We start from the raw sequence: 17,251 nt of genomic DNA, 5'->3' as shown, positions 1-17,251 counted from the left end.
TGTATTCATTAGGACCAGAAATTACCGAGATAAAATATTGGCAGAACACCTATTGATGACCGGATATTGTAAATGGAGTAAAAGGTAGAAAGAAACTTTTAAACTAATTAGAGCAGCATGCACGACAAAAATAAGCATTGTCATGCAGAGACATAATTATCCGGAGCGTATCATGTCATAGGAAATCTAATGTAAAATGAGAAAACGGCATTAAAGATTCAAGGTTAAGAAGACTTACAACCAAATTACTTGGTTCACAAATATAGGTGAAGGTTATGGTCTTAGCAATAATCTAATTGGTAAATAATAAATATTACTTTAATATACAACTTAATTCTGAAAAATAACTATACATGTACGAGGAACAGTAGCTACTGCATGTCCATACACGGTTTGAGAGCAAATTAAAAGAAATAAGGGTAACAAAGAAATTACCGATCCATAATCAAATCAAATCAAGTCCAAAATAAATCTGGCAAAAAGGATATAACACCACCGGAGCAGCTAGCACCACAATGGACCTGACTTGGTACAAGAATTTCAAACCAAATGGTGGGTTAAATCCAGATTTAACAGCGCGGTAAACCTCCCTCTTCCAATGCGAATATTATATATATTTGTTCATTTCTACAATGCATTGATACAGTATTTTTGCTTTCTTGGTTATGAATACTAACTTTTTCTTTGTATTAAGTTGGTTTGATGTTATTGCTGTCTGTAATTATATATAGAACATACTAAATTGAAAATTTCAAAAAAGAATCATTAACAACTTTCTTGTCCAAAAACATTAAACCGAAGCGAAAATGGTAAATACTTGTAATACTATGTGCAAAACCTTGCCGTGGATAACGAATTTTTACTTTGCGGCTTTTTTTAAATTTGTGCAAACGTACAATGTAACTTTGATATCATAAAAAATAAATCTTGCGATTCATTTTTCAATACGCTGAAGCATGCACACATATTTTAACGGTCCACATGTTAAATCCAATGGGTCCAAAGCTTGATATTATTTTGGGGTTCTTTGATATGATGAACAATACACGAGACCGTGTTAAGGTTGGATTTTGGTCCCATTTTAAAGATTGGCTACAGGTTTCAAAATTAAACTTTGAACCTTAATAAATAGGCTCATACTTTATATAACCATATACAAATTAATGCATTTACAAATGTATATATTATATTTTGGACAAATGTAGGTACATGTCCGATTTCATTACCTTAAAGTTTTTTTGGGAATCAGAAACTTATAAAGTGTCAAACATGTAGCTATAATCCAAATTTGTACCTGCACTGATCTAAGGTGAATCATGTGTCAATACTTATTATTATTGTTTATGGTTCAATCGCTGTGGTCGTATCAATATCCGCAAATGGAGCATGTATTGTGAACACAGAAAGTTACTGAGTAAGATTATTCGATTATGCACTATCACATGCGTTACTTTTCCATACTAAACGTTTTCATCTAGTCGAACACCGGATATATATATACACGTGTAGTTTCAATTGTATTTATATGAGAACATTAATTTTTTTGATAATGATCTAACGTCGAGCTACTTTTGTTTGTATTATCGGATTGACTGTGAAATTTCTAAGCGTTCCAAGTTGAACAGCAATGACATTGTCAAACATGAGAAAAACAAAAAAAAAACTATTTTACAGTCATAAAAAGTGAAGCATATCATCGAAATTCCAATGAATCGATTGTAATAACGGGTATCGATTCTTGGTAATTGTGTATGTACATGTAACACAGTGCAGGGAATTCCCCACACACAAACTAAAACATCGGAAACGTAATTGAAGAGTTTACACGGAAATATTAAAACTTTTGTTGAAATATTTCCTTCTACATGAACTTAAAGCTTTTTTATACTACAGCATACACCATAATTACCTAAAAATGTCGCTTCATCGACGAACAGAAAGTACAACCGACATTTTAGATGATAATGACGCGAACATCTGGACAAACAGAGAGAAGAAAGCTAAGAAATTTATCAAGTACAGCTTTTTTATCAACGTGTTTTTACTTGTGGTTCTAGTCGGCTTGTTAATTGCAAAAACTTATTTACTGGAACGAGACAGAGATTCAAAACCAGAAAGGGACGTTGAATACAACACAGCAACATCAGATAATGGTGTTTGTGTTCCGTGTAATTACCTTGGACCGGAAGTCAAACCAGAAGATACTTTGTTTGAAACCATAGAGAAACATGAAGGAGGCAAGATTTGTTGCCACAAAGATAAATCATATCTACAGACTATGATTTCACGGGTACGTATAGACAAAAACCTAATTCGGACATTGTAGAACATACCGTTATGCATGTATAGTTCCTATGGATGACATGAATATATCAACAATGAAACCTTCTAAACCGAATCCTTTTTGGACTCAATATTTCGTTCGCTTAAGGCAGGTCTTAGGTTTACTCAGGTTCAAATGGCATTGAAACTGATATGGAGGAACTTCATAGGATGCCTAGTTGACACAGGTTTACGGTTTATTTTGAATCAAGTTTAAGTGTTAGTCTCTGAAATAATCAGGCAGTTGGTGAAACATGACATGAAAAAAAACTATCATATTGGTAGTGTAATTTGACTATTTGCACCGGTCATCAGAATCAAGGAAAAAAAGACAATATTGTCCATGTCATTTTGGCAAATTGGGTTTTCACTGAAATATAATGTAAATGAACACTTCAAAGGCAGATAACTCTGTCAAAAACTTCATTTCCTAACTTTCTATTGAAAATTTCTGACCAAAGCCAGTGATGCAGAGGACAAATTATGGTCTTTTCAAATAGAGAAAGTATCCTTGAGTGATAGTACATTGTCAGATCGGTGGGGTTTTGACATGCATGTTGCAGATTTTTCCCATTTTTTGCCTAATTCTTACAAACACTTACACCTAACAGGTTTCACTGTATTATGTTAAGAATGATTTTGATTCACGAATTTAAGGACACTATGCCTTTGCGCGCATTTTGTAAATCAGGGTATGGTTCTAACAAATATTTTCTATTTGAGATTTTCCGTCATCAGCTCGAATTCCAACCAATTAGATCGCTTGAAATTAAAGATTGGATGAATAAAATTTTAAGGATTTGAGAAAATTCTCAATTTGAGAATTTTTTATACGAAATTCAGCCTACAACACCTTATTTAAGTAGTTACCAAATTTAAAAACAATAGGTAGATAATCACGACACTTATTTTTGTTCTTTGTCAAAAAGGCTTCCAAATTATAGCAAGTGGCAACATTTCGGAAATATGAAACGCATGCCCTAGCTAGTTTCTTTTCAATCAACCCAGCGGTATTATCAATTACATGCGGATTAGGCCTTAATTTATTTTTGGAGAGAAAAAAAAATAAGAAAACGCAAGGAAGTCAAATTATTCTTGATTAGCAAACTTTGGGGGGAGGGGGTGAAGCAGCCTCGAGGGCGGGGAAACTTCCTATATAAGTTGAATCATCAGTCCCAAAAAGGCATATTTGAACTGCTATTTCAGTTTTGTCACAGTAGCGCAAAAAGAAAAAGATCCAAACATTTATAAATATCATTCAATTCATTTTACTTACACGTATTTGATTCCTAAACCTCACAAGAATCCATACAAACAACGCTACATAGCTGAATTAGCAAAATGCACCACCTAACCTTTTTCAAAACTTTTAACTTCTATACTCACAGCTTCCAAAGAGGCTGACATTATTGCTGAACTGATCCAAAAGAAGGAACATCGTTAGCTAGATCCTTTAATCTCAGTTTCCGCTATATAGCTGACGAATTATCGTTAAACAATCCTAGTTTCGGGGATTTTATACATCGCATCTGCCCCAAAGAACTTGAGATAAAGGATATTACAGACACTGTGAAGTCAGCCTCATATCTTCACTTACACTTAGAGATCGATGGTAAAGCAAAAGGAAAACAATTGACCAAAGTATACGACAAACGCGATTACTTTTCATTCCGTATTGTCAACTTCCCTTTCGTCTGTGGGAACATCACTTCAGCACCTGCGTTATCACAACTCATACGTCATACCAAAGCTTGCCAAAATGTTGTGGTTGTCATGAACTTGTGGATCGTTACGGTGTAACTATCCATCTGTACCATAAAATATGTTCAACGTGTCATAGCTTTCCTTTTGACTACCCCCGGGCTTGACTTTTTATAAGTAACTCGATGGATTCTTTTAGCAAGCAGAGGTCCCTTATCCTACCGGTGCACCTGATCCATGCTCCCAGTTTCTAGTGGGGTCCGAGTTGCTCATTTACTTTATTTACTTTAATGTATGTATTATTTTGGTTATTTTATGTTCTTTGTAGTGTGTGTCTGTTTTCTATGTCTGGTCTTTGTCCCTGGATATCATTCTTTTGATGTCCCCTAGATTCTTAGTTCCCTTGATTACTCTTTTACATTATTTTCAATAAGTGGGATTTCACAGTTTTATATGGAGGTCATCTTGAACAGTTTTGCATGTGAGTCGCCCGACACATGCAGTTCTATTTGCTTACATCTTCTACTAGAAAAAAAAACATGCAAAAAAAATGTTAATGAATTTTGATTTTAACGAATATTTGTATTTTTGCACAAAAGCTGTTCCACTACATAAATTGAATATTTGCTTATGGGTTTCTATTGTGTAAACTTTCTGTTCTCATTAATTTGTATGTACATCAAATGAGCACCCTTCTGAATATTTCATTGTTTTGCTCTCAATATTTAAGCTATAACAATAAAGGCACAAGCTGCTACAATTATGATTTATAAAAAAATTCTTCTTAGATGATGGATCCAATGATAACAAAGCCAATTCCAGACATCGGTAAGTTAAAGTGGTATGCTATGTGTACTTTACAGTCACTGTGGTGGATCGGTAAGTTAAAATGGCATGCTATCTGTTTTTTACTGTCACTATGGTGGATCAGTAAGTTAAAATGGCATGCTGTCTGTTTGTTGAAGTCACTATGGTGGATTGGTAAGTTAAAATGGCATGCTGTCTGTTTTTCACAGTCACTATGTTGGATCAGTAATTTACGATGGCATGCTATCTGTATGTTACAGTCTCTATGGTGGATCGGTAAGTTTAAATGGCATGCTGTCTGTTTTTCACAGTCACTATGTTGGATCAGTAATTTAAGATGGCATGCTATCTGTATGTTACAGTCTCTATGGTGGATCGGTAAGTTTAAATGGCATGCTGTCTGTTTTTTTAAAGTCACTATGGTGGATCGGTGGGTTTAAATGGCATATACTAAGTGGAAACCATTTCCATATATCGTTAAGTTAAAGTGACATGCTATCTGTAAGTCAATTCCATACATCGGTAAATTAAAGTGGCATACTTATCCGACATGTCTTCAGTAAATTCCGTTGATTTACATACATACAACTGTATGATCAATTGAATGAATAAGTTTTTTACAAAGGTATTCTATTCCATAATTTCTGGTATGCCGGTAACGTTTTAAAGTTCTTTCCCAAAATTAACGAATTTATGCTAATGTTTCACGTGAACGTTATTGATTTTTATCTTTGCAATTGCACAAATAGTTTGTTTTACTTCGACATTTTATGATATATTTCTCAAATTCTGTTGAACGTGATTTTATTGATAATTTTGTTTTTCATTGTGTAACAAGTTTTTGGTATTGAACTGACATACAGAAAAGCGAGTACTTTTCGAGATAGATACAGCTTGTTTGTCTTCTGTCCTATTTGTTAATTTAAAAGTTTGTGTATTCTGTATCGGTCTCCAGGGTTAAATCCAAAATCAACTTATCTTTATAGTTCGTTTTATTGTTGTATTTTCTCACCACTGTCCCAGGTTGGGAGGGGGTTTAGCGCTCACAAACATTTTTTTCTTTCCCGCCACATACTTTATATGTCTGTCCCAAGCCAGGAACCTGTAGTACAGTGTTTTTTTTATGTTTTATTGTTAATCGTTTTACTTTTTTCTATATATTATGTCGATTTTCGTCTTTTATGAATAGTTTCACTTCAATTATGTTGGGGCCTTTTGCAGCTTGTTTTAATTATGGTATTGGTTTTGCCCTTCATCGGAGACCACGTGGTGACCTGTAAAAGTTTAATTGTTCTTCGCTTGATTTTGGTGGTTGAGGCAATTATACCATATCTCCTATTTTTATCTGTAAGTCAATACCGGACATTGGTAAGTTGAAGTGACATACTATCTGTAAGTCAATACCGGACATTGGTATGTTGAAGTGACATATTATCTGTAAGTCAATACCGGACATTGGTAAGTTGAAGTGACATACTATCTGTAAGTCAATACCGGACATTGGTAAGTTGAAGTGACATACTATCTGTAAGTCAATACCGGACATCTGTATGTTGAAGTGACATTCTATCTGTAAAAGTTTAATTGTTCTTCGCTTGATTTTGGTGGTTGAGGCAATTATACCATATCTCCTATTTTTATCTGTAAGTCAATACCGGACATTGGTAAATTGAAGTGACATACTATCTGTAAGTCAATACCAGGACATTGGTAAGTTGAAGTGACTTACTGCATTTTATATCTGTAAGTCTATTTTATATCTGTAAGTCTATTTCAGACATCAGTCAGTTGAAGTAGCATATCATCCCTCTTCATTCTTTTGTAATTGCAGGGAAAAGATGACATACAGAAAAAAATGATTATTTTATTCATATGCAAAATCGGGGTAAATTTGATAAAATATGTGATGATTAAAATGTGATTTTGAAGTTAAAAGTCCAAATGCTTATGATATTTCGGTAGATAAATATGTTTCATCTAAAGCAACCAACTGAAGAACAGTAACATCGTAGTAACATGTACTCATTATTGTCTGTTAAGAACTAAATTGACTGAAACCAAATGTTTGCTTTAGTAAATACTAATGGTTTATTGCAGATCATGATGTAGATATTAATATGAAGTGGTGGAGAAAGAGGCAGAATGCCTTTCACATGTACCTTGATTTAGATGCATTAGTCAAAACTAACGGTTTGTGTGTTGTTTAGAATGCATGCATTTCCTGAACACTTACGTTTGGTGGATTTTTATTGTCACTCAATCCTGTCTTAAAGTTAACTTGTAGTCCATGATTATTAGAAAGTATTATTCAGAAAATAAACATTTATGGCTTCATTTGAATTATGAGAGTTCGAAAAAGATGATACAGAAAAATTGGCTATCAAGATGTTATTTATCCTTTTTGCCCAAATAAAAAACGAAATGTAAAATTAACCAGTACAAAGAGATTACAACTGGCTAAACATCCCCTGCAGATTCTCCAATATAAACTTTTTTTTTGAGTTTTACCAATGAATGTTATAAATAAGCGCGCTTTAAAATCTTGTTTAACCCACCAGTTATCTTAATTTAGGGGCAAATTTCCATACCTCATATTTTGTTTGAAAAAGGCTTTAAAATCCATACATGTATATCTTGATCTAGTAAAGATATTTATACCGGTAATGTTTTTAGGCTTTATTCATATTTTTAATATATTAAGAACCTGTTTGCATTTCTATCTATTTTGAAAATTTGCAATTCAAAAACTTTTTTTTTCAAGTCGGCGGATACTATAAATAATTAGTTATAAAACGGAGAAAATTTAAAACCACACGCAACAAGAATCAAATTAAAAAATGCATATCCACATTTGAAGGAATAGAACAAACAAGCCTAATTTCAGTTATTTCTCACAAAATTGTAGAGAATGACTACAAGAATTTGGTGTGGACTACCATTGGAGATCAGCTTGGAACGTCCTTCATCGGTAAAGGAGTTGACTTCAATAAAACTGACCAAACCGTAATAGTTGGTGAGAGTGGTGTCTATTTCATATACTCAGCCGTGACCTTTGACTTCGGTGATGTCACTTCCGTTGCGACTTACGTTCACAAGATTGATCAGTATCATCCTATAACCCCGACTACTCCACGACCAAAATTGTCGATCAACCGCTTCGGGGGATCTTCTGAAACCAAGAGACTTTACACTAGTTTTGTGTGTGGTACATTCAAACTTGATGGAGGATTACATTTGAATAGCACTATTTCTAGAGGCGCCATGGCGCACGTAAAGAAATCAAAGTATTCTAGTTATTTTGGAATGTTCAAGATGTAGATAAAAAAAATTCTATTTTTTTTAAATGCATATTTCTTTGTGTTGTAGGAGATGGAAAATTTGAAACTAAACTGATACATTTTTGTCTGCTTCATACCTAAACCTTAACCTATACAGAGATGATATAGAACGTTTGAAATTGAAACTTTATGGCAAGTGTGATAACTCTGATTTTCATGGGCGTAGCTGCCTATACGCAAATACGCAGTTGCATACTTTCGGAAAAAGTGACAAAAAAAATAAAAACACACATTTTAAAGATGAAATAAAGGTTATTTATCACATATGTATACCATGAACGTAGTATAGGCTCTGAAAAACTGGCTCCAAAATCGTTAAAATTCAGGAGTTTCCCTCAGGGCTTTGCCTTGCCGGACTCAGTGGGGGCCTTGGGCGACCCCCCCCCCAAAAAAAAGACCCCTCGCCGTAATTTTGCGTACAACTAAAACAGGCCTAGCTACGCCCTTGATTTTCCAAGTATAAATTTTCCATTTCTTAGTGGCAATATACCAACATCTCTAGCCCATGGAATATTCATTTCACAGGTGATCCGTTACTTTCGATCTGTGATTTGTACACGGATTTCTTTATATATTATACTGAGAATACGGTGTGATAAGATTTTAAGTCAGGGTATGTTCTGTCTTAAGTTTGTTGAAATAATTAGTACAGAAGTTTTATGGTCGTCATCACAACTTGAATGATTTTATCTATAAGATGAGAAAAGACAACTTCATTAAAACATCACTTCTTACCCGCAGTGATAATCCACCGAACTTGAAACTCACCGAATTTTACTCAATTGCAATGTGACTGGTGCCGCTAGCCGAGAAGGACATGCTTTCCTTTTTGGAGCATTCAGTCTTTTTTGGGAGAGGGGAGAGTTTACATTGATAGTCAAGCTCCGAAGCATTGTCTGACGTTAAAAAATCACTCTAGACGCTGCAACCAGCTCCTTGGAAAATGCAAGAATCTTGAAAAGTCGGTAAAAAGTGAACGATTTTACGTGACGTTATCCGATTGTTAAACGACATTTTATTAAAAAAATATCCAAGAATTTCGAAAGGCATGTCCGCAGCGGTCAGTAAGAGTCTGCCGATAAGCTTGATTGATAGTGCTTAAGTTATTGTGTGATTTCTTTAGTTTTTATTTCATTCTGTTATCTACATTGTATAATTATGTAGATAGTGTCTGTTCCCTGTTTCCATGTTCTTGTCATGAACTTGGATTTGGATATATCTGAATTGTTCTATTTTTATGCTTAAGCACTTTTTGTTTAAAGATATCTAGGCAACCATTCGTAAGGAAAATTTCACTGTCATCCCCAGCGCGACATTACTGGATCTAACAAAACTTATGCATGTATCTTTTAAGACTTTTAATAAAATTAATTATATGATATTTTTTGTATGATCAAAACTAGTCCACAATTTACCACTGCAAAAATATGCACTTGGTCCATTGAGTGGTGCCAATCTGTCACATATGCATTTCTGTTTACACATTGTTGTTAATCCATTAACACTGTGGGCTATCAGAAGTGTTTTAAATTATCTTGTAAGGTTAAACCGGATGTCAAGCGTCCAAGACATATCCCCGCCTCTTTGCGCGTTTTTAACAGATTGATATAATTTCAGTCTCCTCTGCAGACAGGATGTGAAAAAAATCACAAAGCATGTATGCATGAGTATTTACAAATCAGTAAAACTATTTCCGGTGTTGCAGTACTGCTTTAATCTGCATAAAGGGTGCTATTAAGCACTGAGTTTGGCAGAGATGTAAAACCCTTTGCACAGGGAATAGATCATGCGTATAAAAAATGTGATAGAACTTTTCAAGAATTCAATTGTAGCACATATACAAGAGAGAAATCTTTGTAAAGTCTTATTAAAAACTTGATGAAAAATAAGTCTTACTAAGATATATTTTTATCTTAATCATTGACTGCCATTCAGCCCTGTCATGTATAGCCTAGTCTATATTCTTTTTTCGTGCGCCACCCACGCTGAAAACAGGTCTAGAAGCCGCTCTACTCTGTCCGTCCATCTGTCCGTCCGCCACGCTTAGTGGTACTGCATTGTTTAATCTGTAGCTCAACTTATCACTGTGTTTATATATACACATTGAATACATTTATGTGCACTTCCTATTATAGAGAAATTTGATTTGTTTCCTACATCTTAGCATGTTGCTCTAAGCCATTTTTAGCTGTATACATATGCTCTTTTTAGTAATTTACTTTATGAAACATGTAACCCACACTGAAGTTAATGTTCACATTATATATACTTACTTGCTGACAAATATAACGGCGGTAACAATGGCCCGGACATGTATTATTTAAATACATCATACATGTAGCTAATTGTAACCTTGAAAGGTGCACCATATATGCGTTCTGCTGAAGGAAATGAAAAATCGACTAATTAGGCAAATGAGGCGTCAGCTATATGCAGGCAAATTTGAAAGAAGTTCCCATGCTTTGAAGAAGGTATTTTACATACAGGTACAGTAATGAACAGGGTTTCACATAGAAACTAATATCCAATTTTAATTTAAGGAACAATTCTACCAAGACTGTTTTTTTTTTTTTTTTGACGAGGAAAGTGAAAATACAGAATAGTATGTAATTAGTAACAGATCAACTGCTAGCATATGTTAGCTTTGGAGTATAAAACAATTTGTATATGGGTTTTAGATTTAAATTAACAAGGGATTTAGATCCACTGATACATGTAACGGAATTCTTATAGCACATGCAAAGAAAGCAATGTAATACATATAGTAGTAAATATGTTTTAAAGTAGTTACATGTATTAAATGTACTGTAAATATATGTTTTCCAGTATCAAAGCGGTAGAAGGAAGTATTTTGACCAATGCATGTTGGGATTTTTTTCAGGAGAGGTATACTTTCAGTTGTAAAAAGTCTTCATTAGAGTATTAGTTCACAGCCATGTACACTCGTCAAACCGGAAGTGAAATTGTTTTAATTATGCAGGATTTTTTCTTTCTCCAACTGCTAGAAACCTTTTCTATCCATCTTTTGTCACGTGGTTTTAGTTCAGTGTTATTGTCTCCACCTCTGCATCGGTAATATTGTTTTTTATTTACGTTTTCGTTTTGTATGCGCTTTAAAACAAATGACAATTAGTGTTAAATGTATTTACGCAATCAGGTATGTTTGGTTTGTATAGGTAATATTTGTCTATAGTTGAATGCCATATACGGAAGTAAAAAAGCATGTAACTTTCAACAATTTAAAATAAGTTCATGTCATTGAAACAATACAAAAAACAGCAATGCAAAAATACGAAAACTTGTATCATCTATTTCGTCATAAATAAAATAAATACAGACAATATTGCACATAGAAAAGACAAAGTTATTTATATTACAAATATTTATTTTCCTGGAGTTTATCTGACTTTGACATGAGTCCAAGACACTGTTTGAACAACCCAAGTTTTTGGAATGTTTTGCTCTTGCGTTTTTGTGAAGTTTTCCAACAATCGTTGTTCGCAGGAAATTGAAACACCGAACGTTCAACACACGAAGTAGTATTGAGATCACCATGTTTGGTATAATGCATTCCACGATGAACTTGGTCTTTTGTTGTTGAGCTAGACGTAAGAGATATGTCTGTGATTTTATTCAGTCTGAAGAAAAATTCTTCCGGTGGTCGGTTGTTCAGTTCGAATTTTCTCACTGTGAGTTGATCGTCAATGTGGTGGAAATAATGTCCTGGAAAAGTAAACAAAATAGTGTTATTTCAATGTAATAACTGTAAATACAGATATAAAAAAAAAAATTCAGAGAATTTGCATGTTATACTAACAAATTTACATTAATGAACATTTTGAACAGACCGACCCAAGCACCGTTACTTTCAAGTTTCATTGTATGTGGTTGTTTGGGATTTCTTAGAGCGTTCTGTTTCTTCATATGATATTAGTTGTTGCATGATATAACCAATTATTTAATTAGTGTTTCACACTATAAACAGTGACATTTATTTTGTTGTTATCGTCTACGTAAAAAATCAATTTGAAGTCACGAACTTTTTTCTATCTTAGCTAACAATGGCCATTGTAAAGAACCCGGATTTCCATTTAACATTTCACAGTGTACTAAAGGACATTCTTGGAAAATGTAGAAAACCCTGGAGTTAGAAATTAAAAAAGTAATTTACCTTTATGGTGATATGGTTGAATGAACAAGATGTCATCGTCAACTTCGTGTAGAACAAAGATCCTCTCGTCCGGATTAGTGGGATCGGGATCGGAACTGTTTACCTAAAATTTAAAATGGTCAATTTAGTTATAGTATGATAATTAGGTGCATGACAATTAGGTGCATTTTCTAATTAGGCTCTATTTAAATAACTTGTTTATAAACAAGACTATACAGTGAAATTCTTAAAACCGTGAAACGGATTTTTTTAAAATTAATCCCTAAATATAAAAATGTTAAGAATTAATTTATAAGAAATTTGTATTAAACTAATTGAACTTGTGTGGTATCATAAAAGGTCGGGGTCAGACTATCATTTGGTCAATTTTGTCCAAGTTGACCACCAAATGAGCGATATTTTTACGACAAAAAAAGAGATTCATAACCTGGAACCATCTAGCTGGACCGCAAATGTGAGAAAAGTGTAAACTACAATGAAGTATTGGTTTTTAGTTCTAATACCTACCGAAATCTCTACTCTTTTGTCAGCACCTACAGCAACATATTTCGTTCTGTCATGATTCAAGTGAAATGCTACGAGTATTTGATTCTCATGTTGTGTACATTTCAATGTCTTTTGTTGTAAAATGCCTGAAAGAAAACATCAGAAAGATAATTACAAAAAATTTCTGGTAAAAATGTTATGATCACCTTACATTTGTTTTGGGGAAAAATCAAGTCACATTTTGACATGTTCATTATAATGGTGATGAAACGCACCTGTATTCTTTATTACTTAGAATTACTTATGTGGAAAAAGGGGTTAAACTTCTGTAACCGCAAACATCAAAGACTACTATGATAATTCTGCTTAATCTTGAGGAAACTTATTCATTCAAACGGCACTCCAATACTGCACACAAAAGGATTTTAAATACTTCAAATCTTTTAACCGCAAGTAACCTTAACAATTCTTTCACCAAAATTGTACACTCAACTAAATACCTTCAAGTATTTAAATCTCGTATTAGTTCCCACGGTCTATCATTGATAAATTGTAAAGACAAATCACCTGTCTATCAGGCCAAATAAAATAAATATGAGTGGTTTCCGTCACCTCACAGAGAAAAAAAACAGGGCCAGTACGAACGATTTTTTTTACTTCACTCAACAAGTTATAGTCATTTTCAATAATTGATAATGCAATTAACCTCAATATGAACTCAAATTCTGTGTTTTAAAACCATAATCCAACCTTTACCATAATGAATGAACTAAGACAGTGAATGTTTGAGATCGTGAATGGAAGTGACTGAAAACTATGTCCGGTCGTTTTTTTTTATATTTTATTTTTCATCTTGACAAAAAAAAGTCTATGGTCGGCAGTAAAAACTTGGTTCGGTCGGGATTCCAGAACCACACATATTTTATTATTTAGCCTTACAAGTAGACCGAAACTTACGTACATTTGTACAAATACAGTAATAACAGACTAATTGGGACATCATTAATCAATACAAACAAGATTTTTGTATGTTTTGGCTCCAGTTATAATAAAGGTCGTAAACAAGTAAGCGGCAACAAGACTTGTCCATGTACTACATGTGTTTTTGTTGTTTATGGTTTAATGGGTGATTTTTCTAATAAAAATACGTACAATTTTTGTTTGGTGTTTCTGTATCTATCAACACTATTCTGTTATGCATGTTGTGAAATCCTAATAAATAACCATCTCTGGTTTCCATGGAGACTGTGACGTCAGAAGATAATTCAGGTTGTGTAGGTGATGGGATCTGCAATATAAAATTACTCTGTTTAAAAAAAAATCGCATATTTTTACATTCATTTTTTCATATTATTAGTACAAGAGATTAATATCTAAGATGTATTGTGGTAATGTGGTAACATATTTGTGGTTTTTAAAATAATCTTCATAGTCAATACAGGTGCAGTATACTACTAATATACAGACTGTCAGTACTTCGTACCTGATAAAAGGAAGATTATGCGGTGAGACCACGTGGGTGAAATGTACAAGAAATGAAATGTAAATCGCACCTTTAATTGGGTGTTAAACTGTTTGATTTTCAGTGGGAAAAATACAAACTGGTAATAACGTAAGAATCTGTAGTAGGGTGGATCTAGTTTGATGTTACAATGTATATCAAAAGTGTTGTGTCATGAGGTTGAAAAAATGTTGCTTCATACATGTATATGTACATGTGAAATACAATACTACACTATGTCATATTCACTAGTATTTTGGTCAAATATTCATCATAAAATTTAGATTCGTAAATATCATACTTATACGGAAGTCGTTATTAGAAAGACAACCACGTATACGCTTTGTCTATTATTTAGAACAATAATATCAAATTCATTTTCAAGTTCAATGTACATATCAAATTTCATGTACACCAAGCAAACTTTCAATCAGAAATAAACAATGACTTGCTTTTAACCATAAATAGTGTTTATTACTGTTTAAAGGCCAATGTTGGGGGTAATACGAAATAGTTGTATATACCACATACGGCGCTTTAATACAATGAGCACTGTAAAACAATACCCTGCATTGGTGCTTGACAGTTGGTCTTTAAGACAACAAGGGACTGTTACGTTATTTCTTGGGGGTAAAGCATAACAGACCTTGGTCCAGAGGTGAATAACAAGAAAATGCTCCTTACATTAAACGGTAGAGGCGAATTCAGAAATGTACATTTATCTTAAAAAAATAGTCCGATCTAAAATTTATAAAATGAGAGGGTTTCTAGGCTATGTTCGCAAATTGTTCCATTAAAAAGGGATACAAATTTCTGGACCACTGTTTGGTTCCATATAAAAGAGGAAACATCAAACCAGCTGTCGACTTACAATACATAAGATGATTCACAAGAATACTTGTTTCATTCCCCTCCGGGAAAAGACCCTAACATTTTTTGCACGGACAAAACATGTAGATCCAGTCACGTTTTAGAAATAAACCAAATATACTTTATCCTCTGTACTTCTCAGGTTATAAGAGTCCAATATTGTTGATGATAATCATTTTTACAAACATAATACATACTTATTTAATACATATATCGAAAATATTTTGTTAAACCAAATAAATATTGTGGAGATTTTGTAGACCAATAAAACAGAATTGCTCGTACTATGAACAGACTTATTAATCTTTTACAAATATTTTCTTTTACTGATAAGCTGGTGAATAATGATTGTTCAATATTTACAATTCCTTGATTGTTACTCTGAAAATATTCCTCCTAAAATAGCTAATAAAATGATTGACTGGTCCAGTTATTTGGCCTAAAATACCTTCTATTATGAAAATATTTCTTAAACACATAGGCGTTAACTTTTATAAGGCGATGAAATACATGTAATAAATCAAGAGTCTGTTCTATGATTCTCCTGGGAAAAACCAATTTAATAAAGATAAAAGAAACTTTTGACATTAAAATTCCGTTTAATAGTACGGAATGGATCAAATATAGAAGTAATTAGTGACTGTTAAAGAAAAAGTTTCAAGTAATCGACTTCGTGTATAATTTTACACTCCCCCTATTTTCTACCCCTTGATGAGGAGATTGTACATGCACACGTAGTCCACTGTCAAGTGGTTCAAGACAAGGGAGTGAGAGATTAACTATACTTAGTTTGCATTCCACGAATTCTCGTGTAAAAAAATTACGCTACACGTGTATTTTCAAGTTTTGTTAAAATTGTAAACAAAAGAATAAGATATTACATTGCCTGTTCCCATGACTTGTGTGTAACTCCGAAACATCTAGATATTATAAAAGATATGACCTTTCTAACTTACATTCCTAAGATATTTCTCAAAATATACCACAATCATCATTTACAATAAGTCAGATGATGCTATTTTGGTCGCTGACTTCCGTGTTACTATTTATAAAGATAACGAAACTATCATCTTATGTTTCATCATAACTATTTCAGGCTATTTCACGTGGATACTTAATTGTTACACATCTTCAATCATGTCTAGACAACTAACTCTTTTTTCAGAATTTTAATAAATTTCCAAAGTATTAACAAACAACGGTCTACCGAATCAAAGAGGTCAGGTGTGGACTAGTCATAGCGCATACAAGGTACCGAAACCGCTAAATACAGTTCTTAAGTAACATTTCATACATTCATAAAGTATTAGAATATAAAACATTACCATCCACGCAAGTAAAAAATATAGAGGTACTTACCAATTCCTGGCATTTTGTCACTTTTGCTGCAACTCTTTCAGAATCCTTCAAACCATCTTTACACTGCTTGTTTGTGTGAATTTTTGAAGGTGTGTTCGTCTTCACTAGATTAATGCTGCTCAGAATCATCTTTCAGGTCTAAAATATTCCACAAATTATTTCATAAAATTCATAAGATTTGTCGTCTATTTCATCACATGCGATCACAAACCAATATATAGACAAAACTATTTCCGCGTGTTTATATACCTATATCCACAGGTGATACGTTTCACGTGGTACAACAAGGTTTATATATAGCCGTTGTGCTTGGCGATCTACTACAGTCCTTTGATTTTATCATTTAATAAATGGGAATACGATAAATCCATTTAAATTTGAGTGGGGTTTTTTAGTTAAATATTTTGCGGTTACATTACCGTATGCAAAATCTCTAATCAGAATGATTGGAATGTTTGCCTTTGGAATTTAAAATTGATTTGATCAGAAATACCGCCCTTTAACCTGACGCAAATTCCAATCATTTAAAAGAAGATTATGTAATTAATATTTTAATCTTAATCCGTTCGAACTTAGTTCAATGGTCACTACGGAAATTCTTGTCTCAACATCGTCTGTAATGACCACATCGTCCAAAGCGAAAGGAAGTTGGGGATTTACCGTCCGCCACCTGTCGTTTATATTATAAGGAGGATA

At 33.4% G+C, this 17,251-nt stretch overlaps 2 protein-coding genes across 3 annotated transcripts; one reads left to right on the top strand and one right to left on the bottom strand.

The window, feature by feature from the left end:
* The first annotated feature begins 1,806 nt into the window (after positions 1–1,806).
* Positions 1,807–8,225, top strand: LOC148626648 (uncharacterized). The gene is made up of 4 exons (XM_088570811.1): positions 1,807–2,290; positions 4,812–4,851; positions 6,928–7,020; positions 7,736–8,225. The coding sequence occupies exons 1-4, from the start codon at positions 1,916–1,918 to the stop codon at positions 8,146–8,148; spliced, it is 921 nt and encodes a 306-aa protein (XP_088426937.1). The 5' UTR covers positions 1,807–1,915; the 3' UTR covers positions 8,149–8,225.
* Positions 8,226–11,458: 3,233 nt separating this feature from the next.
* On the bottom strand, positions 11,459–16,800 carry LOC148626647 (uncharacterized). Of its 2 annotated transcripts, none has more exons than XM_088570812.1 (5): positions 16,556–16,800; positions 13,978–14,113; positions 12,847–12,971; positions 12,340–12,442; positions 11,459–11,891 (listed from the first exon to the last, which is right to left on the bottom strand). In XM_088570812.1, the coding sequence occupies exons 1-5, from the start codon at positions 16,682–16,684 to the stop codon at positions 11,542–11,544; spliced, it is 843 nt and encodes a 280-aa protein (XP_088426938.1). In that variant the 5' UTR covers positions 16,685–16,800; the 3' UTR covers positions 11,459–11,541. The 2 variants fall into 2 exon arrangements, with proteins under 2 accessions (XP_088426938.1, XP_088426940.1); XM_088570814.1 differs by lacking the exon at positions 16,556–16,800 and adding an exon at positions 16,153–16,203.
* Between the last annotated feature and the right edge of the window lie 451 nt (positions 16,801–17,251).

This window comes from Perna viridis, chromosome 2 (genome assembly GCF_037379345.1).
Source record: "Perna viridis isolate PV_CMFRI_1.1 ecotype Kerala chromosome 2, ASM3737934v1, whole genome shotgun sequence".
Classification (NCBI taxonomy): Eukaryota; Metazoa; Mollusca; class Bivalvia; order Mytilida; family Mytilidae; genus Perna; species Perna viridis.
This window is presented reverse-complemented; position numbering and strand designations above follow the sequence as displayed.